Genomic DNA, 25971 nt, shown 5'->3' on the forward strand with positions numbered 1-25971 from the left:
CTTGAACTCTAAAATAACCTCACAGGAAATTGAAGGTGCCATTCAGAGCATGCAACCAGGCAAATCTCCAGGCCCGGATGGGCTCACCTCCAAATACTATAAGACTTTGAAGGACTACTTGATACAACCTTTGATGGAGGTATGCAACCAGATCATGGATGGGAAGAGGGCACCAGAAACGTGGAAAGAAGCTTTCATCACATTGATACCTAAGACTGAAACTGAAAAGACCCAGCTAAAGAACTACCGTCCCATCTCACTCCTGAATGTGGATTACAAAATATTTGCAGACATTTTGGCAAGTAGACTTAAAAAGGTCTTAAATGAAATAATTCACAAGGACCAAGCAGGCTTTCTCCCTGGTAGACATTTATATGAAAACACCAGAAACATCATTGACATCTTAGAACTTTTACAAACCAACAGGAACACAAGGGCGGTGTTAATCTTTATTGATGCGGAGAAAGCATTTGACAATATATCTTGGATGTTTATGAAAAAAAACTTAGAAGGGATGGGAGTGGGACGGGGGTTTGAAAATGGAATAGAAGCAATTTATTCAGAACAGAAGGCTAAATTAATAGTGAACAATGTGGTGACGGAGGAATTCAAAATTGAAAAAGGGACACGACAAGGGTGTCCTCTATCCCCTCTTTTATTTATATCAGTCCTGGAGGTGCTACTGAACATGATTAGGGAGGACCGGTTGGTACAAGGGATAGAGGTCGGAGTGAAACAATATAAATTGAAAGCCTTTGCAGATGACTTAGTTTTAACATTACAGGAGCCAGAACCCAGCACAAAAAGAGTTCTAGAACTTCTAGCAGAGTTTGGTCGGGTGGCGGGATTTAAGTTGAACAAACAAAAGACTAAGGTTCTGACCAAGAATTTGACATTTACAGAAACAGAGGGGTTCCAGAGAGAAACAGAATTAACTGTGGTTAAAAAAGTGAAATACCTAGGGATTTATTTGTCTTCCAAAAACTTGAATTTATTTAAAGATAACTATGAAAAATGTTGGTTGGAAATCAAAAAGGATTTAGAAATTTGGTCAAGACTGAAACTTTCCTTGTTAGGTAGAATTGCAGCTATAAAGATGAATGTATTGCCGAAAATGTTATTTTTGTTTCAAACCCTTCAGATTGTGGACAGAGTGGAATGTTTTGGAAAGTGGCAGAAGGACATATCTAAGTTTGTCTGGCAGGGCAAAAAGCCTCGAATAAAGTTTAAAATACTAACTGATTCGAAAGAAAGAGGAGGGTTTGCCCTGCCGGACTTGAGGTTATACTATGAAGCTGCAGCCTTCTGCTGGTTGAAGGATTGGTTCTTGCTAGAAAACACTGATGTCCTAGATCTGGAAGGTTTTGATAATGCTTTTGGTTGGCATGCATATTTGTGGTATGACAAGGTAAAAGTTCACAAATTGTTCAAAAACCATGTTGTTAGAAAAGCAATTTTTGCAGTCTGGATGAAATATAAAGACTTACTAGAGAGTAAAACCCCGAGGTGGCTATCACCGATGGAGGCCAAGGCTCGAAAAAGGCCCAATATGGAGGCCTACTGGCCGAAATATTGGGAAATAATTGAAAAAATTGGAGACAATTGGAAACTGCAGAGCCAGGACAAATTAAAAAATAAGGTGCGAGACTGGCTACATTATGCTCAAATTCAAGAGGTTTTTAAAATGGATAAAAAAGTTGGTTTCCAAGTGGAAAAATCGAATTTGGAGACAGAACTACTAGAACCAAAAACTAAGATATTATCGAGAATGTACAACTTGCTGCTTAAGTGGAATACACAGGATGAGACAGTTAAATCTGCCATGATAAAATGGGCACAGGATGTGGGACATAACATTATGTTTGAAGACTGGGAAAGGTTATGGAACACCGGAATAAAATTCACGGCATGTACTGCCCAGAAAGAAAACATTATGAAAATGATATACCGGTGGTACATGACCCCAGTCAAGTTAGCTAAGATATATCACCTGTCTGACAATAAATGTTGGAAATGTAAGGAGGCAGAAGGGACATTTTTTCATCTCTGGTGGACCTGCCCAAAAGTGAAGGCCTTCTGGGAAATGATCTATAATGAATTGAAAAAGGTATTTAGGTATACCTTCCCTAAGAATCCAGAGGCCTTCCTGCTGGGCATGGTAGACCAGAAAGTGCCAAAGAAAGACAGAACGTTGTTTATGTACGCCAGCACAGCAGCAAGAATACTCATCGCAAAGAACTGGAAGACACAAGATTTACCCACGTTGGAGGAATGGCAGACGCAGTTGATGGACTACATGGAGTTAGCTGAAATGACCGGCAGAATCCGAGATTTGGAGGAGGAATCGGTTGAGGCGGATTGGAAAAAATTTAAAGACTGTTTGCAAAAACATTATAAGTTGTATGAATCCTAAGACAGTGCATGTTATTGGAAATGTTATGCTTTAGCAAATATGATAAAGTAAATGGCAAAATAGGTGATAAAAGAGAAAAGAGGACAAGGTGAACCAAACATATTATGTTTATTTTAAAGATATCAAATTTGAGATACAATACATTGAATATGGATACATAATAATTGAAAGTTGTAACAAGGTTTGAAATAAGGTAACAAATTGCTGACATTGATACTACAAAGAATGCAGATTTGGAAGGTGTGAGGAAGTACAATGGTTTTTTTTCTTTCTTTTTTCTTTCTTTTTCTTTTGTTAAGAAAAATCAAAAAATTGTTTCTTGTATTTGATCTATTTTGTATTGGAATGTTCAAAATTATGAAAAGAAACGCAATAAAAATTTATAAAAAAAAAATAAAGTGGATGTACACACTGGCTAACTTCATTGTAGACACAACATTACACGTTAACACTGTAGGTGAAGGTGTGGACTTCGGTGAGATGGAAAGGAAGGGAGCGTTAATGTCTGGCAGTTGCTCCTGATCTAACCATGGGTAAGAGGCTTGGAAGTGTTGAATCAGCAGTGCCAGAATGTCTGCTTTTATCTTATTTTGTTTGATCTCAGACAGGCAGGTATCCTCACTGCAGAATATCACCTTTTTCCTTTCATGCTGTCTGTACTAAAAGTTCAACATTCTGTGCTATTTGCAGTATTTATTTATAGTATTTGGACCCTGATCTTTAGTCAAAAAGGCCCTCTGAGTGGCTTACATGCACATTTATTGAGTAACTTCAGAAAATTTCTCTTAAGTCTGGTTTTGCTGGTCATGGTGCGCAGTAGCCCTCCTTTCAACCTCTGGGATCTTATTCAGCCATCTCCCTAGCCTCTGAGATTTTAGCAGACATTATGTAATATTTGTAGCAACATGGATTAGAAATTCACTGTCTTAAAAACTAGCTGAAGTAGGAACCACATCTAGGTAATATTTAGGTGCTTTCTACACAACACTATGATAGGAATAGGGAACATGTGACCCTCTGGATGTTGGACTAAAATTTCCATCAATCCCATCCACCATGGCCAATGGTTAGAGATGATGGAAGTTGTAGTCCAGCAACATCTGGAGGATCACAGGTTCTCCATCCCTGGGGATGTAGCTGATTTATTTGATACTATATCTCCTTGTCTCCAGCATCTGGTAACCATTCTTTCAAGTAGTGGTTAAGACCCACAGAGGGGTCTCACCCTGACCTCAGGTGGGATGCATTAGTGGTTCTACTACCATGTTAAAAACAGTTTGGTGGGAAGCTGACTAAAGATGGGAGGATGGAGGGTGACTAGATAGAGGGACATTGTTCAACTTACCACCTAATTTGAGAAGCTTGAGCCTGACAAAAAATTTCCTCTGCAGCACCTATTTGGGGCAGCCTTGTATTTAAGTGCTAGCCTGATACGCACAGGTGAAACAGTTCCATGGAGGCAGGTCACTGGGCTGGCAGAGCAGGGGTGAAGGCCTCCCTCCTTTGCCAGTTCACAACAGGCTAGTAGACTTTTTTTTTTTTTTTTTTTTTGGCTTGTTTACAAGGCTGTACCAGTGTCCATTAAATCTGGAAATAAAAGCAAAAGAGAGAAGTGGACAAACACAGCAAAAGAACAGCAACCTCCATTTATTTGTTATAGATTGAGGTTATGAATGTGTCCTGAATTCAAAAGTGAAGTTTATTTTTTTTCACAGTGTGCATCCAATCATTTATGTTTGACTGCTTACACTTGGTTATTCCGCCGGTGTTAGAGCTCCCTGTTGGGAATGTGTTACGTGTCCAAGTGGCAATTATCTGTGTGCAGGAGAGCACTTCCATGAGCAATGGCACTTGTGTAACACTGTTTGGTAAGCATTTATGCAACCTCTGCATTGTGGCTCTCCCACCGAGTGGCATTAACACAATTCCAAACCACTTATTTTCCAGCTTCGAGTGAGGCTAATAATTTCCTAGAAGTGACACAGGCGGCGATGATAATAAAAAAACCTTTACCAACAGTAGTTACTCATGTTCTAAGTCATTCATTTAATGATTCACTGGTTTACGCTTGGGATGTTTTCAGAAATTATCCCTGCAATCATAAGGGCTAAACAAATTTTAAGTACACATGAAAGAACAAAAGTGGTTCCGGTTCCCCTTGGTGAGAAAGCGTCTAGAAACACGTTCCCCACAAAATAAGGGCAGAACGAATTTCCTTGCAGTGCTGCTGGTCTTGAGTGGTTAAATATTTCCACTTGATGATCGAAGCAGTAGGAAAAGCACTTGGTGATTGGTCCAAAACGGTTTGTGAGTTGCTTAGCAGGGAGGAAGTTTGAACCCTGGTGCATGTTTCATAACTGCGCTCCAGTGTGGGGCAACTGACTTAAGCTAACTTCAAATGATCTCTTTGTTGAAAGCCAGTTTCTGTTGAGAGGAAGTGGCATGTCAAAGGGTTGCCTGCCTTGCAGCAATGGGGAGAAAATTCATAACAGCTAATGCCAGGTGATGTGCTGAAAACCGACTCCAGGCTATAGTATTGTGAGTGGAAGAAGTTGAGAGCTCCTGTTGTGCACTAATAACTGAGCACAAAACACAGACGTCATAATTCTGGTTCAGGCTTGTGGTCCAGCGTTCTTCAGCTTCCTGTTTATAGCTTTGCTTTGTGTTTTTAAAGCATTTAATAAAACCTAAGTGTCACAGTCAGGGACGCTGGTGGCGCTGTGGGTAAAAGCCTCAGCGCCTAGGGCTTGCCGATCGAAAGGTCGGCGGTTCGAATCCCCGTGGCGAGGTGCGCTCCCGCTGCTCGGTCCCAGCGCCTGCCAACCTAGCAGTTCGAAAGCACCCTCGGGCGCAAGTAGATAAATAGGGACCGCTTACTGGCGGGAAGGTAAACGGCGTTTCCGTGTGCGGCTCTGGCTCGCCAGATGCAGCTTTGTCACGCTGGCCACGTGACCCGGAAGTGTCTCCGGACAGCGCTGGCCCCTGGCCTCTTGAGTGAGATGGGCGCACAACCCTAGAGTCTGTCAAGACTGGCCCGTACGGGCAGGGGTACCTTTACCTTTAAGTGTCACAGTCAAAGAGTCTCAGACCCTTTGGAGGTTAGAGTGGGTGGTGAAGAATCTTTATTCAGCCAGAGGGCCATGTTCCCTGCTGGACAGCTTTTCAAGGGGTCACCTACCAAGGACCTCAAGCCAAAGGGGGTGGGGCAACAGAAGCAAATACAACCTTTGTACACAGTAGGCTGATTTTTACACAATACCCTTCTGTAGCCTCCATCCAGACAAGCAGGAGGCATTATTGGAGTTCAAGGACAAATCCCTGCCAGGCAAAAACAGGAGGGGGTGAAGCAGGGCCAATGAGGGTGTGTGGTCTAGGGAGAGTTCCTTGGACCAGAGGCCTTGAGGGCCACATTCTGCCCCCTGGCCTGAGATTCCCCACCCCTGACTTAGAGCAGCTGGTCCTTCCTTTCTCTATGTCTCATTGAGTGCGTGAAGAGAGATAGCCTAACCTACTTTATCCTCCCTCAAGATTAAGCCTCCACCTTCTTCAGGACTCTCCGCTTCCTCCTTTCCCTAATTCCCCCTGAGGCTTATAGATCAAGAGGAGGAGCTGGGAGCCTCTTTTCAGCTTGGCCCTTATGCCCCCTTGCTGATTACTGGTTTAACTACTTGTGAGCAAGCAGCTGGTCTTGCGGCATTCCCGCTCCCCCCATTAAAAAATTACAGAGATGCTTAAATGCAGGTTTGAAATTAATGTAGCAAGGTTGGGAGGCCAAAGCAGAGATTCTGGAATGGCAAGGCTATGGAGACAAACCAGATGCAGTAAGTCTATTGCCCTTTCCTAATTTTTCGCCTAAAGTTGCTTGGCCTGTAACCACCATCTTCTTGGGACTTATAACAAGCACCTTAGAAATTCTGGGAACCCATGATCTGGTTTTCGGATTGTGGGAAAGCTCGCTTTCTGGTTGTCATTTAGATTTTACCAACACTGGGAATATCACTGAATCAGAAATATATTCATGATCTAAGGCCAAGGACCCGCCTAGTGGCTCGCCAGGGTTGGTCCCGGCCTACTGGTGAACAGAACACCCACCATTCCACAGATTCCTATCTAGAGGTCTAATTCCCAGTACAGGATAAGAGAAGACCCTGGCTTGTACCCTCTGTTAGTCCTACTCGGAGTAGACCCATTGAAATGAATAGGCATGGCTAACACAGGAAGTCCAGTGGGTCTGCTCTGAGTGTAATTTGGATATAGCCCTGTGCCTCTTTCCCTATCTGCATACTGCAGAATGTGGGAGAAGGAATTGGTGGTAACGCTAAATAATGACTGGCTGGTAAACCAAGCGGAACACTTGACTTCCTAACCAAGTAGCAGCTAGATAATAAAGTAGGCTGCTCTGTTTTACTTTACTATCTTCTGACACCCACTCCTTTTGCTGACAACAACTATCTAGGCAGGAATGCACATGGAGTTCTATGTCACATAGCAGTCCAGAAGTGTTTCTAGTCAGCCATTATTTTTGACTGCTTCCAGTTCCCCTTCTTCTTGGCATGCAAAGGGGGCTAGATTCTTGCCTTATTTTTGTAGGATATGGGGTAAGCAAGAAATGGGGGGGGGGGGTTGATCCTCCCAGGCTGCTTCAAAGAGGATCATGCTTCAAAATACAGTTGAAATGAGACCTGCGGTAGTAAGAGACAAAGACGCCTCTCAAAGTAGTTAACTGTGTAGAATGCAAAATGAGAGATCTGTGGTGCCCAGGTGTCGTGGTCACTAGAAGGCAGTGAGGACTTGCTCATGAGAAATGGATTTGTTGATACGTGTGCATGAAAGAACATTGTGGTTCAGGATGAAGATACAGTAATAATAGGAGCATCCACACCCTGCATCAACCATAATTCTTTCCCTCTCATTCCCTTACGTGGCTCTACATCCGCTTCCCAACCAAGTTGACAAGCTGCTAGCTTCAGAATTGCAGAAATATTTTTAGGGAGAGAAATTCTTTCATTTTGTTACCTGGTGGGGAAAAAACAGCCTTCTGTTCATTTAAACAAGTGGGTCTCTTGTTTAAAGGGCCCCCCCAGCCGCCACCCCTCCCGGCATGATCTACAATAGGGAAATGTTCTGTGCTGGTACTTCTGCAATCCAGTTTGCTCATGTAGAAGGAGGAAAGTAACTAAAAATAGTGCTCGGCATTCACTGCACAGCTGACTTTATTTCGGAGATTGCTGGGTTCTCTTTTGAAACGTCACATGTTCCTTCTGAAATGGCAAATCCAGGCCCTTGAGGAAGACTTGTCTTTTGAGGGTCAGAATTGCTTTCTGCTTAATGGCTTAATTGAGGAGTGCTTTAAAATCGGCCAGTCTTCTGAAAGAGCTGTGATTAAGAGTATTTTTTTAAAAAGTATGTGAAGCCATAGAAAAGTTACACAGGGTCTCTACTTGTGTCATTTTCTCTCTCGTTGAGTGAAATTCTTGTCTTGGTTGCTCTTATGAGAGCAACAAAGTTAAAAATAGCTGATTATGTTGGGAATAAGTAGCAAAATCAGAAGCTGTCATATTCAGGACCTGAATAACCAGCACAGACTTCTAGATTGCTTATTCTGCCGTAAGGGATCAAGAAGTGGTAATGCTTGAGAGGGTCTTCTCTGAGGCGGGCTCTCAGATTGTGGAATGACCTCCTTTCTGATGTGCGTCTTGCGCCATCTCTGTATGCTTTCTTTGCAGTAAGTGCACCTCTGTGCCCAGGCCTTTGGTTATTGCCCTGTCCTGCTGTTTCCCTTCTGTCATTGGTGGGTTGTGATCTTATTTTATGTTATCAATGTAAAATTATACTTGATTTTCAATGGTGACAATTTTGTAACCTGCCCTGGGACCATTAAAAGTGGGCTGGAGCACTTCAAATGTAGAATGAACCTGTGAATTAAACCTTCCAGTGGTGCAGTAGCCTCAGTATTTTCCAGAGTTTCTCTTATTTATCTTTCAGATTTATAAATTGCGTCATAGCCAGAAGCTATTCAATCAGTGCATAATAAGATAAAATGAGGTAAAGCACAAAAGATACAGGCACTTAAACAATAAAACTAATTCTTAAATTTGTGCAGTTAATATTCCATAAGTGATTAAGGGAAAGGCTTATTTAACAAATATATATTCAGTAGTTTCCTAAGCATCAAGATACTAGGCACCTGTTGGATTCCAGAAGGTTGTGTAGATGCTATTTACTATGTATTGTTTTGGCATGTAAACATGAATCCATCCAGAAGAATTAAGCTTCCCTGTTTTTTTCTCTTTTTGTCTTTCAGTAAGCGTGGCTTCATTGTTCGATCCTTTGGGACGGGGACTCACGTGAAATTGCCAGGACCAGCGCCGGACAAGCCAAACGTTTATGATTTCAAAACGACATACGATCAGATGTACAATGACCTGCTTAGGAAAGACAAAGAACTGTATCCCTGTGGAATGCCCCTTTCAAAACCCTGCTGTTCACCTTTCCGAAAGCTGTTCTTCGCACGTTTGCATAAGGAATATGCTGCTACTTGACTGTGGCAAGGTCTTGGTATTTTTCCAGTTCTAGGCAGGTGCTTCACATGATTGAAGGGCTCTTACCACATCCCTTTAAATGCTCTCTTTACCCTCCAACCCCCGGTCCATTAAGTAGTGGTGCATGCGGTAGAGGAGATTTGACACTTTTTGGGATGTGATTTGCACTTCTGTGCTCTGGATGACTATGTTGGGTTGCCCCCCATAACTGGCTACTCGAAACGGCAATAGCTCTATAGTCATGAAATTCACTAGGAACCTGACAGCTGAAGGTTTTGGCTTGATATCCCAATTCCTGACCGTACACAGCTGCTTTCCTTTCTGGCCATTCTCCCTCTTAGTTTTCTGTCCTCTCCCAGACTTTCCCTCAAAACCATTCCCATCTCCCCAAATCCCCCTGCCCCCTTTGGCCAGCCCTGACCCCCAGGCTCCTGTGGACCCTTCTGCCTTTCCCATCTCTCTGTGACATCAGGGGTAGCTCAGCCACTGACTGCCAGAGACCACAACTACAAAATCTTCTTTACAATATATATATAGAACTGCTCAGATGCTAAGCATCTTGTCTCCCCCCGCCGCCCCCCAGTTGTACTGGAAAAAGCACTTTGGACATTGTCCTTCAGAGAGAGCTAAAGTAGAAGCATTCTGTCCTAGAATAATTCAGTTCAATGTGGGTTCCCCCAGGATGATCAGAGCTAGTGTAGCATCTTTCCTGCACTAACAAGTTTAAAATATACCTCCCATTGGACGTGTGAACCCTACTGTGAATGGATTGGAGCAGTACAACGAGTGGTGTGAATGCATCCTTAGAAACAGTGTGAGGGTCTGGCACCTTTCCCACATGGCCTGGCAAAGATTTGTTCTTTGCAATGAACTGGCTGTGGACTACAGTTCAGGCAAGGAAGCAGGTAAGAACTATAAAAGTAGACCAGCCTGTACCTTGACCAAGACGGAGGTGTGTGATTAGGTGTCACCACCCCTTTCAGAGCAGCTAAAATGCAGGTCCTGCAACTCTTCAGTACACTCATCCATATTCAACTCTAGCATATAGACTTAGATGTTCTTTCTGGTGCATCTCAAAGTGTTCAGGATCCATTGGTATCCTGGATTTACTGGGGTGGTGTTTTTGTCAACCTTGGGGGGGGGGGAATTAACCCTGCTTAAGCAAAATCATGCCTGCTCCTTTCCTAGGATTAACTAATGGCATTTGTAACAAGAACGACACGCTTTCAAAGGTGTGTTTGGTCTAATGGGGTTCCCCCTTCACCTCAAATATTACCTGGCCGAATTTTAAAAACAAAAACAGGAAAACTGCATACACTTTGGAAATAAAGGGGCTTTAATGAGTTCATTACCAGCCATAGGTTTAGGCTGTAGCAGCCCTGGAACCTTTCTAATACCAGATATGAAACTCGCACCTTTTGAGAAGTGGCATTTAAAAGTAACCTTTCCAGGTGCCTTAGCAGCTGAGGACAGCCAGGAAAGTCTGCCTCGCTTGAAACCTGGGGCCAGTAGTTCCTGCTACTTCCTTTTTCTCTGGAGCTTGAATAGGAAGTAATGAAAGGGATTGGCCAGGAGGGACAGCACTGTTTACACTCTCAGAAGGCTCAAATAGGTTAAAAGAAGATGACATCCAGAAGTAGATGCTTAAAAACTAGCATAAAGCTGGTCCCAGGCTGCTGAGTTGAGAGGATATTGATAACCAAATACCCACAAGGTCAGTACAGAGAACAGTCTGGCAGTAACAGGTCCTCATTTCGTCTCCTAGTCTTGCTTTAGATCGTTAAAGTGATTGTCAGAAGTCTTGAGGGAGACATCAGGGGGTCCATAAATCCACATGTTTTTGGGCAGAGTTATCAGCTCTGTGTGCGTGTGTTAACTGGTGGGAGACCATTAAACCTGAGAGCCTACAGCTCCCAGTAGTTACGGTTTTCATTTTGTTTCAGGCTTTCCTTAAACCTACATCGCCACGTTTCTCTTTGGGGACCACATACACCACACCTGGAGCTTTTCATTTAGGGGGTGTCTCGTTTTATAAAAGGATTTCCCCATCACCAGTAAAGCTGTATGTGCCAGGGCTTGGGGAAACTTGGAAGGACTGTGGTGGGGATTGAACTGGGAGCCTGTAGCCCTTGAGCTTCTCATGTAGGTATAGTTCTCACTGAGGTTGCAGAACTGTGTCTGGGCTCTTCTACTGTAAGCTGGGAGGTGGGGGATGCAGAATCCATTGATGGAATATAATCCCTTTGATGGACCACGGGTCCATCAAGCACCACGCTTTTTCTGCCATGGTGCCTAAATGGCTCCAGATCACAAGCTGGGCATGTCCCACTAGAGGTAATACTGGTTCTGAACAGTTGAGTGTCTCTCTTTAACCATCATGGCTAATGGCAGACAAATCCTCCATGAATTCGCTCTTCTTGGCCACCTGAGTCACTGGCGGTTGTCACACCCCCAAGTAAATTATGCATTGCTTGAAAGATGTGCTTTTTCTTCTACCTGTCTTACTTCTGCTGCTACTCAGTTTCAGTGGGTGACCTGAGTGCTAGTGCTGTGACAGAAGAGACGAATATTTCTGTATCCTTGTTTTTTCTCCACATCACACACAATCCTACTACTGTCATTCCCCATGTTGGTGAGCTGCCCCCCAAATTAAATTGTCCCAAATTAGCCAGGGATGGGAAACTTTATGGCATCACAAAAGAGTGATAGGAGTTGTGATCCAACAACATCGGGAGAGCCACAGTTTCCCCATTCCTGCCCTGTACATGGAAATGTAGCTGGTTTTGGAGAAGGTGAGATTAGTGCCCCTTCTTGGCATTCTGTGTGCAGGGATTTGGGGAGGGGGACCACTCCATCATTCAAACCTCGTGTCAACAAGCCTCCGTTAATACTGTCCAGACACAGTCAAGACCTCAGTGAGAATTAGCACCCGAGAAGCACTACGAAAAAGGACTGGTCCCATAACATACCTCATATGGTTGGGCTGGTTTTTGTTTTAAATATACTTTTTTCCTGAGGTGGTGACCATCTCAGTGGGGCACTAGCGATTCTATTAGAAAATGGGGAAGACCATAGACATTTTGAGGATCTATGTGATGGTTGCCTTTCTTGTTAAAATGATTTGTTGTACTGAGAACATAACAATTAAAAAAGAAATACAATTGGCCCCCTGTCCACGCTCCTGGAGTTGCTTTTTTCTTAGTTCAGCGCTGCATTGAGAGGCAGAACTGTGGCCACCAAGCACTCCTTGCAATGGGGTGGGGTGGGGGAAGTGGAGCAGTCAGTTGCATTTGGGGCCCTAAGGGTCTATGAAAGGCACCAAAAAGTTCTTAGGGGCTCTGACCTCTTGTTCAGAAGGCAGTCCTCCTTTGGATTGCAGTTGAGAAGGCAAGAGCAATCTTCCACTCACTATAAATTACCAGTTCTCTACCCCCCCCCCACTCCCACCCGCTGTCATTTTGGGGGCAGATCTATCTAGTCCTGGTGGGGTGGGGGAAATGAGATGAATTGTTCTAATAAAATAGTTGCTGCAGGATACTTGGGCAGAGAAGAATGGCTACTGAGGAGCTCTGCTTTTTAGATGGGAGAGCCCATCTTAAGATGGGCAAGTTGCGTGGGGTATCTCAAAAGAAGTGTGGATGGGAACCGTCATCCAGAAGCTGTAGCTCAGGAACGGGGAACCTGTGGCCCTCCAGCCATTAGTGGACTTTAACTCCCATCAGCTAGTAGCCAAAGGATGATGGGAGTTGGAGTTCCAGCAACTCCTACTTCCCCAAGTTCTGCTCATTTTCAGGTAGGTGAGGGCTTCTCCTTCCAGCCTTCCGTGTCTGAAAAGAGCAGCTCCTCTGTGTATAAATGGGCAAACGTTTTGTGTCTGCGCCTCCATGGTGTGTGGAAACAGGTCCGTGTCTCGGCACCAGAAGGGGGTCTCCCTGCCCTAGCAGAGCATGGAAACTAGGGTACACGGTGGACGTTTGTGGAAAGGCTTCTGCTACCCATCTTCCCCCCCACCTCCCACCCACCCCTCCAGTCCATCTGGTCAGTCAAGGAAGCAGCCATCCCAACCAGGCAGAAAAAAGCGCTACAGCGACTTACATCAGGAAACCAAGGTAAAAAAAGAAAAAGAAACAGCTGCTTAGAATGGCAACATGTATGTTTAAAAAACAACAACTTTTTTCTACCCTTTATAGGGAAAACGGGCAGGGGTGGGGAATGAACCCCATTTGGTGTTTAAAGGAAATTGAAGATAGTCGTTGTTTTGGCTGAGATGCACGACGCACAGTCATACATGCAGGGCTGCTCCCTGTTCCTCTTTTTGAGAAGGTGTGGAAATGAAGGCAGCTCCATATGTACTTGGGAGGATGAAGAGTGGCCATAGCTCAGTGGTAGACCACACGCTTTACTGCAGAAGGTGCCAGATTTGATCTTTGGTATCTTTCTAGTGAAAGGATCTTGAGCTGGAGATATGGGAAAGACCCCACAGAGAGCAATTCCCTGTCAGGAGGATTCCCAAGTGCTGGGCTACATAGACCAGCAATCTGATTTCAATACAGTGATACCTCGGGTTAAGTACTTAATTCGTTCCGGAGGTCCGTTCTTAACCTGAAACTGTTCTTAACCTGAAGCACCACTTTAGCTAATGGGGCCTCCTGCTGCTGCCGCCGCGCCACCGGAGCACGATTTCTGTTCTCATCCTGAAACAAAGTTCTTAACCCGAGGTACTATTTCTGGGTTAGCGGAGTCTGTAACCTGAAGCGTATGTAACCTGAGGTACCACTATATAGGACAGTTCCTACACTGGAAGATGGCGCAGCCTGTTTGAACACGAACAATTTGAAGCATATTTGGATGGATAGGAGGAAATGGTAAAAGGCAGTTGTTGACGAAGCTTCAAGGTGGGGTTGGGGAAACCAGTGGCCCTCCAAATGTTGTTGGACTTCCAACTTGACTCAGCCAGCATGGGCAGTAGTCGGGGATAAAGAGCCGGCTGTCGGGCCAAAAGTTCCCATCCCTGCTGGAAAGGACTATGGGTGAGCAAGGCTTATCCAAATCCTGCCAGAGCAGCTTACAGACAGAACACCCTTAGTGAAAGCTATTGAGGGATTCAGTTCTGCAGCCCATTAGCACCGACTCACACAAAGCCCATTTCTCATTGCAGCAAATGGTCATGTGACAAGAGCATAGCAGGTAGCACTTAACCTATTAAGCATTTATTTTTTTTAATTGCCTTTGGATCCCACCCACCCCCTGAGGAGCTGAAGGTAGCATACATACTTCTCTTCCTCCTCACGTTATCCTCACAACAGCCATGTGAGGTAGGTTATGCTGAGAGACAGTGACTGGCTCAAAGTCACCCAGTGAGCTTCATGGCTGAGTGGGGATCTGCTCCAACTCTGGCCAACGCACCACACTGGGTGTACCATTCTGTGGAGTTGAGCAGCTTTTAGTGAAGCTTCCATGCTACTAAAACACCAGTACATGTTTCTTCTTGAGAGGCTGAAGGAGCTTTTGTGTGTAAGAACTTAAAATGCAGTGAAAAATAGCTTTATGAGTCTTTGGTAAGAAGGCAAGGTCTCTTCGTTGCTCGTCATTTCCTCCAGAACCAAATCAGTACCACAAAAACAAGAATCGCAGACTTAACTCCATCACTTTAAACTGTCCTGCACAGGTGAATCAAAAACTTTAGTTGATCATTCTGCTGATTTTAAATTTTGCAGTCAGTGACTTCCCTTTCTGAATTTAAAAAGCAATATTGATTTCACCCTCCGTAACCTTTCTAACACTGCCCAGCCATGAAGCGTTTGCTTAAAATACTTGATGTATAGCATCACTGTGCGTAAAAGACAGTTGAATTAGGTTATGCCCATGGATTTGGTTTTTCAGCTATATTAGAAGTGCTTCATAAACCATTTGGCTGAATGGGATCTGTGTAATTGGGGAAACTTTTAGGCTAGATTCCCACCCCCCTTAAAATTCAGAACATAAAAAATTAGCCGATTAATTATTTTTAAAAGTTTAGAATTATAGAATATGTAGGGATTTTTTTTTATCTCCCTCTCTCTCAGGCCCAGCCACCAAAATATTAAAACAACATGATTGACCATAACTTTAGCTCTTGGAAAATGGTTTTCAACTTGGGTTGGAAGTAATGCTTGTGGAAACAGGTGCTTTTTAAATTACGTTTACGTAAGTCTCTCACACATATTCATGTGCGTGCACACTGCAGTAAGCTAGTTTAAGTGGGTAAAACTTACTTCGTTATGCACTGGATTTGCAATTCCAGCAGTGTGGTCCATTCTGGTTGGCTTCAGTCTGCCCTGACAGTATCTGTGCAAAAATAATTATGTGTAAGCCCGCTTGAGCGCTGTTGATGACGATGGAAGGGTAGCACTTATACTTCACCATACTACTGCAAGTTTATATGGCGAGTTCAAGTGTTCAAGGCATTTCACGCACTTTATCCTGTAATTCTAACCATTGCCTTTGTAAGAGGCTGATTTTCCCAAATTGCACATGGCAGGAGGGAGAGGTGGGACGCTGCAGGAGACCTCTTGAATTGAGGAATGGCCACAGCTCAGTGGTAGAGCATCTGCTTTGCATACAAGAAGTCCCACATTCAATCCCAGCCATTTTTAGGTAGCTCTGGGAGAGACCCCTGCCTGGAGAGATGCTGACAGTCGATGTAGGCAATATTGAGCTAGATGGACTTAGTATAAGGCAGCTTCCTATGTTAGACACACACACACGTACGTTAATCATAGGGACTTCCAGATCCATTGTGCAATCTTGGCTGCATCACTGTTTCAGGCTTTTTCATCCTCAGCTTGCACCCTGCTTAGAGGGCAGTCCCTGGGCCAGAAGATGGCTAACAAAGTGATAAAATGTAATGCAGAATCGAAACAAAGGAGTAAAATTAAAGGAGGCCATATCACTTCATACCCCCAGCAGCTTATAATTCAAAACCCAGTGAAGTAATTGTTGCTCTCTTTCAAAGGGCCAGTAGAGGAGATCTGGCGGGTCTCCTTTGCAAAGGGGACAGGCTTCAGCAATCTGCATACTTTCTCTCTGGTAGATGCTAATCTTAACAAGTGATGGTGGTGATGGATCATCACAACCTCAACTTCGGTTACGGAAGTGGGGGAAGAGCTGGGCCAATTACATTGCTTCCAAAGCATTTAAGCCAGACCTTTGTGTTCTGCACCAGCACAAAACCTGGTGGTCAGGATTCTGAGGTTCCCAGTGTTAGGGGAGTATGGGAAGCACCCTATTTCAAATCTCGCTTCTCCCATGAACTCTGTTTCTCCCCTTCTCCACACTCAGCCCAGGCAGTTCAGGCATGAAACCCACATCTCTATAGTAGACTGCATGCATCTCCTGTTGAAAGGTTTGGGCGCCAGGTGATGAGAAAACGCCCTTCATGATCTAGAGATGCTGGAGAGCCATTGCCAGACAAATTTGACCAGGTGTGGGGAACTTTTGACCCTCTGGATGTTGCTGGACTACAGGCTCCCATCATCTCTGGTCACTGGCCATGTCTGCTTGGCTGAAGCAGCCTTGCGGTTCAGCAACATCTGGAAGGTCAAAGGCTCCCCACACCCAAACTAGGTAATGCAAGGCTAGGTGGGACAGTTACACAGACCTGGAAAAGGTAGCTTCCTCTTATGTGGGGTAACCTCCGTGCTTCAGCTCCTGTCGAGAGAGAAGTGAAGAACACCTGCTAGCAAGAAGGGACCTAAGTGATCTTATCTTCCAACTCCCTGCAGCTATAGCACCTCTGGCAGGTTCGTCATCCATCCTCAGCTCAAATGCTTCTGGTTGAGAGCCTCCCTCCCCTTTCCATGGTGGTCTGTTCTATCATTGTACCGCTCATCCCATTAAGAAATTTCTCCTAACTTTTAAGCCAAGATATGCTTCCCAGCTTATCTAAGCAGTTTGCAAAAATATAAAATAAAGCATCAACATTCTCAGTAATTAAAAACGGTTGAAAGCAAGTACAGTGGTATCTCAGGTTTTGAACATAATCCATTCCGGAAGACCGTTCGAGTTCTGAAACGTTCGAAAACCGAAAACTCAACAGCCGACCGCTAGGCCTCAGAATCTTACACTCAGCGGAAGCTGCGTGGCATGTTCAGCCTCCGAGGTGTGTTGGAAAACCGAAGCATTTACTTCCGGGTTTGCGGCATTCGTTAACCGAAATGTTCGTCAGCTGAGACATTTGAAAACTGAGGTCCCACTGTACTTAAAAGCATTCAAAATATGACCAAAACCAACAGGCACTAAAATGTGATAAAAACGCATATAACTTCTCCATGTCTGGATAGGCTTGTCTAAACAAGAATGTTTTAAGCAGGAGCCAAAAAGTACTGCAAAGGTGCCTGTCTGATGTCAAGAGGCAAGGAATTCCGAAGTTTGGGTGCTGCCACACTGAAAGGTGGATTTCTTCCGAGTGTGGAATGGATCTCATGTGGCACCTGTAACAGGGTCACTTCAGCAGACCTAAGCATTTGACTCCTCAGAGCAACAGAGAAACCAGTCTCTCCCATCCTCAGTGTGAAAGCCCTTCAGATATTTTTTCCAACTTCACCAGGCTAAGTACCCCAGCTCTCCTCAACTGTCCTTCATAGTTTCCAGGCCCCCTCACCATTCTGGCTTTATTCTTTTTCTTTCTGGACACAGTAGTACTACAGATGCTGTCTGGACTGTTACTGCTTGTGACCCGGATACCACTTCTGCAATCTGAGATTGCATTAAGCTGCTTTGGATTGCACATTGCTGGCTTGTGTTTTTCACTTTTGGCCTTAGATGCCCCTAGATCCTATTCACATGTATGACTCCCCTTCCAGAGCTCTTCTACCTGATAGACGTGCCACCGATTCTTCATATCTAAATGCAGGTTTTTACATTTTAATCTCTATTGAGGTCCATCCTGGAGTAAGTTAGCTCCATCCATTAATTTTAATGGGTCTGTTCTGAGTAGGGGTAATGTTGGGTACAACCTAGAGTTCCATTGGTACTCTTGACAGATTGATTCATGATCACTCATTGGGATCCACCTAACAGTAGTATTGTTAGTATATCATCAAGGATGTCATGGAAGACCTTGTGAAATCCTTCACTGAAATCAAGATAAACTACTGTCCTTAGCCTTCTCCTTATCTATAAACCTCAGTAACTCTATCCAAAAAAAGGGAAGGGAAAAAAAAGATAAGGTTAATTTGGCGCAACTCAGTCTTTATAAAGCTTGCCCTGGCTCCCGGTAATCCATTCTTTCCTAGTTTCTCATGTACAGACAGTTTAATCTGTTCTAGAATTTTGCCTGTTACTGACGTTGAGTTGATTTTTCTCTAGCGTCCCAGATTTAATTCCCCCTCTTTCCTCCCCTTCTGAAGATATATAGGAACAACATTCATTTCTAGTCACCAGACAGCTGTTGTACCCTGAAATAAAATCTTGTTGCAAGCCCCTTCAGCAACCTGGGATAGGATTCCTCTGGCCCTGGAGACCTGAACTCCTTTAAAGTACTGTATTTTTCGCTCTATAACACACACCAGACCATAACACGCACGTAGTTTTTAGAGGAGGAAAACAAGGAAAAAAATATTCTAAACGAAATAGTGGATATATGATTTTTGTGGTTCATGCTGTGGCCACAGACATGTGATCTGACAGTGAGTTTGGAGTAGCCCAATGCAAAAATCCTGAGGATCCATGTGGATCCATGCTTTGTAACCACGGAGGAGGGAAGGAAGGGGAACCATGGATCCTCTGCTCACGACTGCAGCAGATCCCCCCGCCACCCGCAGGCATTCGCTCCATAACATGCACAGACATTTCCCCTTATTTTCTAGGAGGAAAAAGGTGAGTGTTATGGTGCAAAAAATACGGTAGTTAGGTGTTCTCTAGCTACCTCCTTAGCAATCCTGAGTTGCAAATCCCTCCTTGCATCGTCAGTTCTGCTTTTCCCGGTCAAACTCTGTTCCCTTTTTGGGAGAAGACCAAAATAGGAATTGAATGGTTCCTCCTCTCTCTGTCAACTCTTAACACTTCTCCACCATCCCTAAGCGGCTGTCATTATCCTCCCCTGTTCTTTTTGCTCCAAACATGGCCTGAGAAGTTCTTTTTGTCATTCTGAGTGTCCCTTAAAAGCCTCTGCTCATTTAGCTTCCCTGATACCATCCTTACAGCTTTAGACCTCTTTATTGTGCTCCTCCTTAATTATAAATCCCTCCATTTCCTATATGTATTCTTTAAAAGTCTCGGAGGCTTCCCTGTGCTGTCTGCAAGTGTTAGAGCATCTGCTTTGCATGCAGGAGGTCCCAGGTTCAATCCCTGTTGTCTCCAGTTAGTGCCGAGAGAGACCCCTGCCTGAAACCCTGGAGAGCTGCTGCCAGTCATTGCAGACAGTGCTTAACTAGATGGACCCAGCTGTCTGGCTCTGTATAAGGCAGCTTGCTAGGTCCCTTACAAGTCTCCTGTTTATCATTTTTATTGGGAGAGTTCAGATTGTGGCATCTGCAACATACTTCCCTGCTAGACCTCATGAAAATGTTTACACCAGCCGCTCATTTTCACAGTGTGTGGTGGAATAGATGCTCAGCGGCTGGACCCAAATCTTTCTTTAGTTTCTTGGACTTTTTCAGGTGGCACTTTAGAAACAGCAAGCACTAATAAAATCAAAATTAAAGGGTAGAATAAAATAGCAGCAATGCAGCCTTAAATAGGCAATATCAAGAGCAAACAATTGCTGGAGCCGAGTCAAGAATCAAATGGTCTTTGCCTGTAGGGAGTGCCACATTGGAGATGGTGCCTGAGGAGAGTATTCCACAATAGGGGGCCATTACTGAGAAGGCTCTTCCCCTGCTTTCCACCTGCTCTGTGACATATAGCATGTCCTGTAACATGTGCCTGTTCAGATTCTATCCCATGCAAACGTGGAGCTGATCTACTACACCATGCTTGTGCTTCTCGGCCACCATCTATTTTTACTTACATAAAGTAAATACAATTGGTTTTATGCCAAGGAAAATTAGTTCTGACTAACATCCCATTCAATCCAATGGGACTTATGCATGTCCTCAGAATTGTGCCCAGTCACCATCCTGTTTTCTGCCACAAATCTACTTTATGCATGAAGCCAGTTGCTTGCATCCCTTTTATTTTGTGGCCATAATGTGTAACTGCAGAAAGTGATGCAGCATTTAATTGTTGGACTGCCTTTGTCCAGCTGGTAACACTTGAGTTCAGTTGGGTGGGCTGGCTTCAGTCTTGTATGGTTCCCCCTGTTTTCTCTCCACCGGCCTGAATTCCCTCTGTCCATTGCTATTCGGGATCTCTTAACATAGACTAGTTATAAGTGATTCTGTCTGCATTCTCACTTCCGAACATATTCCAGGTGGGCGGCTATCTTGGTCTGCTGCAGCAAAACTGGTAAAAGCACATTTAAAAGACTTGCGTATTTATTATGGCATAAGCCAGGTATGGGGGACCTCTGGCCCTCCAGATGTCGAACCACAGCTCCCATCAGCCCTAGCAAGTATGGTCGATGGCCAGGGGTTATGGGAGTTGTAGTTCAGCAGCTTCTTGAGGACCAGAGGTTCCCCACACCTGACATATTTTTGTGGGTCACAGTCATCTTCAGTAGATATATTTAGCATTATCCTGAGCTGTAGGTATCCATGTACAGGGTAAGATGGAATTCTAGTTGGTGAGCACAGAGGGGAATGAAGTGGAATAAGTACACAAAAGTTCTGATCCAGCATTTGCAGAAAAGGAAAAATAGCCCTGAAGGCCCATGATCTTCCTTCTGCCTGCCTGGAGTTACATGATGTTTCAGCTTCATTGGATAGACCCCAGTTCTCCCTCTCGGTGCTGGAACTTGGGATCATCCAGCAAGGTTGGAATGTTGGAAGATTCAGGAAAGGCGAAAAGGAAGTACTTATTCATGGAGCGTATAGTTGAACTATGGATTTTATTCCCATAACATGTATCATTGACCAATTTAAAGGTAAAGGGACCCCTGACCATTAGGTCCAGTCATGACCGACTCTGGGGTTGTGGCGCTCATCTCGCTCTATAGGCCGAGGGAGCCAGTGTACAGCTTCCGGGTCATGTGGCCAGCATGACTAAGCCGCTTCTGGCGAACCAGAGCAGCGCACGGAAACGCCGTTTACCTTCCCGCCGGAGCGGTACCTATTTATCTACTTGCGCTTTGACGTGCTTTCAAACTGCTAGGTGGGCAGGAGCAGGGACCGAGCAACGGGAGCTCACCCCGTCGCAGGGATTCGAACCGCCAAACTTCTGATCGGCAAGTCTCTGTGGTTTAACCCACAGCGCCCTTTGACTAATTTGGATGGCGTTAAATGTGGATTAAACAAATTCACGGAGAAGACCGTCGGTGGCTACCATCTATGATGGCTGTGTCCTACTTCCACCGTCGGAGGCAGTATGCTTCTGAATACCGGTTGCTTGGAATCACAAATGGGGGAGAGTTGCTGTGGGGAGAGTTGCTCAGGTCCTGCTATGGGTCTTCACATGTAGGCATCCAGTTGGCCATTGTTAGAACAGGGTGGTATTTTAGGTGGCCTTTGGGCTGATCTAACAGCCATGCTCCTCTTACATTCTTATGATACAGTTTACTGCAGGGTAGTGGCATTTAGCTGAAGATTCATTTTCATTTAAAACTTTGGAAATGTCAGCCTGCCTCCTCTTCGATCCCTGTGGAGCTCTTCTATTTTCCTGATAGGGTTGCCAGCTGGCCCAAGTAAAATGCTGATGTTTTTTCAACTGGGCTTTTGCTGCGGCCGGTAACTAATTGGGCTTGACAATTGTGCATCCATCAGATTAAACCTACAAATAAACCTAGCTGAAATGCCACTTGTTTAAGAAGCTTTTTGATTTCACCAGTGGTCTCAATAGTTTACTGCACCTCGATGAAGGTGGAAGCTTAGACATGTTATGTCCCTAAAGCATGGCATTACAATTAATACTCTCTCCAACCGAAACTTCAAACCCCACCTTCCCTTTACAAACTCCCGAACCAACAGCATTCCTTGTGAGAGAGAAAAATCCGCATTAGATTTATAACGTCAAGTTGTCCTGCAAAGAGGAAGCTTTGCAGCATCTGCGTTTGGTGGAAAGAAGTTAGGAGTGAGGAGAGTCTTAAAAGATTTGAGGAAAAGCTAGAGAGATCAGGAGGTCTTGGACCACAAATGCTTCTGCAGCCTTCCTGTCTTCAACTGGTAAGTTGAGGAGAGGGAAGCAAAAGCAGATCCCTGCCCCAAGAAGACGACAATCCTAACTCTCAACTGTGGGGCAGATGATGATGATGGGAGAGGAGATGGGAAAACATTGGCAAGGAGAAATGAAAGTGAACAGATTTTCTTAAGTTAGTTTCATCTTGGTGAAGGCATCATGAAATAACGTGAATCGCACTGGGGGTGCCACCACTGTCTTTTCAGTTGTTTCTTTAAAGGGGAGAGGAGCAAAGTGAGGAGGAAGAAGTATACAGTAATAAAAACAGATTTAAAAGTGAGTTTCATATTTCAGGTCGAACCAGTCCTCAGTTGCCAGTAATGTAGTACCCACCCTTGGCATCCAACTGAGTGCCTTCCCTTCCTCTGCAAGCCCTAGCAACCCCACACTTGTGGAAACCCTGGAATACATTCACTGTAGCACTCTATTTAAGTCACTTAGTGGTATACTCGTTGCACTGGTATAACCGGTTGTGCAGTGGGAAACATGAGTACATTCCTCTAGACCACAGTGCAAACGTCTAGACCAGGCATGGCCAAACTTGCCCCTCCAGCTGTTTTGGGACTACAATTCCCATCATCACTGACCACCGGTCCTATTAGCTAGGGATGCTGGGAGTTGTAGTCCCCAAATAGCTGGAGGGCCAAGTTTGGCCATGCCTGCCCTAGAGGGTTGTGCCAGCTTTAAAACTGCCATCCATAGTGCAAAGGGGTCTTGCATTAGTGGACAGAGAATGTTGGATGCAGCCGCCTATTTGTGGCCAAATAGCTTCCTATGTCGCTGCAGGAAATCCATTTTAAGCCTTTGGCAGCTAATGCCAGGCCCAAAGATGGGGAAAATATATTTGGCAGCCGTTTCTCAGTTAATCTTAACAGTAGTGTTCACCTTACTGCCGGTTAGCTCTCCGTGGAGCAGGAACAACTACTTCAGTGCATGCCCTGTGAAATGCATTCCTACGTCTACCCAATCATGCGCTCGTTTGGGGTCATGAATAACTTGACAAAAACACCCTTCCTGATTAACTTATAATTAATTATGCAAAGCAAGTGAGGTGTATGCGGCAATGGTCCCTTGCTATTTTATTTTACTGAAAGCTTTTTTTTTTAATGTTTACTTCGCTGTTCAGCCAAGCCAACCCCCCCCCCCCCCGGGGCTGCTTACAAATGCCAGTGATAAGACAGTCTCAGTCCTTAGGTGTACAATCTTAAAAGTCACAACAGGAAAGGGAGGAGGAGGAGAAAAGCAACACTGGGCTTTATTCCCCATTTACTGGATTCTTGTAGTGGCCAGCTGGGGTTGAAAGATTTCCATGAGAGGAGGATTTTGTTCCTAGTGTGAAGAAGAAATACTCTTGTGGCAGCTAGACAGTTGATGGCTGTCCCATGAAAGGGGGCTGCCTTGCTTGTGGCAGGACGAGGACGTTGTTGGACTCCAACTTCTATCATGTCCATCCAGCACGGCTAACGGGGATGATGGGAGTTGGTAGCCCAGGGATATCTGGAGAACTGTAGCTTCCCCATCGCTGCCATAGGACTGCCTCTGTCCCTTCCTTGCTTGGGATGGGAGAGGGGCACAGACAATGCTGCAATGTTCCTAGTGCCCTTTAAAGGGGGGTTAAGACACAGCTGTGACTTTGTTGTTGTCGTTGTTTAGTCGTGTCTAACTCTTCGTGACCCCATGGACCAGAGCATGCCAGGCACTCCTATCTTCCACTGCCTCCTGCAGTTTGGTCAAACTCATGCTGGTAGCTTCAAGAACACTATCCAACCATCTCGTCCTCTGTCGTCCCCTTCTCCTTGTGCCCTCCATCTTTCCCAACATCAGGGTCTTTTCCAGGGAGTCTTCTCTTCTCGTGAGGTCAAAAGCCTCAGCTTCAGGATCTGTCCTTCCAGTGAGCACTCAGGGCTGATTTCCTTAAGAATGGAGAGGTTTGATCTTCTTGCAGTCCATGGGACTCTCAAGAGTCTCCTCCAGCACCATAATTCAAAAGCATCAATTCTTCGGCGATCAGCCTTCTTTATGGTCCAGCTCTCACTTCCATACATCACTACTGGGAAAACCATAGCTTTAACTATACAGCTATGACTAGGCCAAGCGTTTTGAGAGTAGCCCAATGGAACGGAGCCTCCAGGCTCAGCAGCGGTATACCTGTAGGGCCACACCACAACTGGCAGCCAATCCCATTCATGTTTTGGTTGTGGGCTGCTTGGAAACCTGGCAGGACACTGCCGGCAGGGTTGGGCTGGAAGATCCTTGTTCTGCTTTTAGCAGGGCTCTTGGCGTGAAGCGTTATCATCTTGGACCCAGAAGCATTATGGGGTTGGTTTTTTTTAAGTATATAGGAAGAAGCCGGGGGGCGCCACAAGGATTTCCTTCTCCCCAGCAAAGCAAAGTAACAACATGGACATCCCACCTTTTTTCCTCCGAGAAGCTCAAGGTGGCACACATGCCTCTCTCCTTGTTATCCTCACAACAACCCTGTGAGGTAGGTTGCGCAGAGAAGGTGCCTGGTCCCAGGGTGCAGCCCAGTGAGCTTCATCATGGCTAAGTGGGGCTTTGAACCCTAGACTCTCAGGTCCTAGTCTTGACACTTCACAAGTGGCATGCTGAAGCTGGTCTTGTAGACAGGCCCTGTATGATTGCCAGCACCCGAAGAGCTGAACGGATCAGTTATCTGACTGATCAGCTTCCTTCTGAACTGAGGGTGCCGTGGGTGCTAATACAGTGGTACCTCGGGTTAAGAACTTAATTCGTTCTGGAGGTCCGTTCTTAACCTGAGGTACCACTTTAGCTAATGAGGCCTCCTGCTGCCGCTACCCAGTTTCTGTTCTCATTCTGAAGCAAAGTTCTTAACCCGAGGTACTATTTCTGGGTTAGTGGGGTCTGTAACCTGAAGCGTCTGTAACCCGAGGTACCACTGTACTCTTGCAGAGTGGTAAGAGGCAAGGTCATATTTAGATGGATCCCAAGTGAGCTACTTCAAGCAGGTTGAAGGTTTGAGCTTAAGGCAGTCTCTTTGGAGTGTCCCGAAGTTAACTGGATCGCTTCTTTTTCTCCTCTATCGTAACTCCCTAGCCCTTGGACCCACCTTTCTGAAATTTTGCAGGCTACTTTCCTAGAGGCACCTCTCCCAATATATACCTTTTACATAGCAAGACGCATTTCTCACAAAGCCACAAGGAAGAAAATAAACTTGGCATGTACTGTGCCTGCACATTTCACCCAATTCCATCAAAAAGGGGGTAGGTTTAAAACTTCTTTTAAAATTACCCCAAAAGAGTGGATTGGGGGGAAGGCATGATTCACCTCCTGGAATCAGGATTTGGCTGGAAACCCTAAGCTGATTCGGGCATCCTCCGAATAGGTTAGGAGCAATTTGGGCTGTTTTCCAAAGTGCCACATCAGGGTCTGAAAAAGAGTTGGCGCACTCTCCTAATAAGCAGGAGTTTAGGAAGATTAGGAGATCAGGTTATCACTAATTATCTATTATACACCTTAATATGACAGGTTTCATGTGCTAGATTGACAGCCCTTAGTTGCACTGGAAGGGAATATTCAGCCTCCCTTTGCAGAGTAAAATTGCAGAGCGAAAATTGTTTTTAAAAGGCCCTTAGTTTACAGGCTCCCTTAAAAGCCTTAATTAATTCATTTTGATGCCTTCTTATAAAACATGTTTTCTGATATTATATAATTTATTCCAGCTTTACTAGTCATGGCAGTAACTCAGACTTCTCACCACTGGAGCTCCTGTCTAGCATTCACTTG

At 44.9% G+C, this 25971-nt stretch overlaps 1 protein-coding gene across 1 annotated transcript in view; it reads left to right on the forward strand.

Moving 5' to 3' along the window:
* Positions 1-25971, forward strand: part of SSU72 (SSU72 homolog, RNA polymerase II CTD phosphatase) — a 53282-nt gene that overhangs the window by 15637 nt on the left and 11674 nt on the right. The window contains exon 2 of the mRNA XM_028740878.2: positions 8718-8861. Within this exon, the coding sequence (XP_028596711.1) occupies positions 8718-8861 (144 nt within the window). The remainder of the gene's footprint in view (positions 1-8717; positions 8862-25971) is intronic.

The sequence above is a fragment of the Podarcis muralis genome, chromosome 7 (genome assembly GCF_964188315.1).
Source record: "Podarcis muralis chromosome 7, rPodMur119.hap1.1, whole genome shotgun sequence".
In the NCBI taxonomy this organism is placed as follows: domain Eukaryota; kingdom Metazoa; phylum Chordata; class Lepidosauria; order Squamata; family Lacertidae; genus Podarcis; species Podarcis muralis.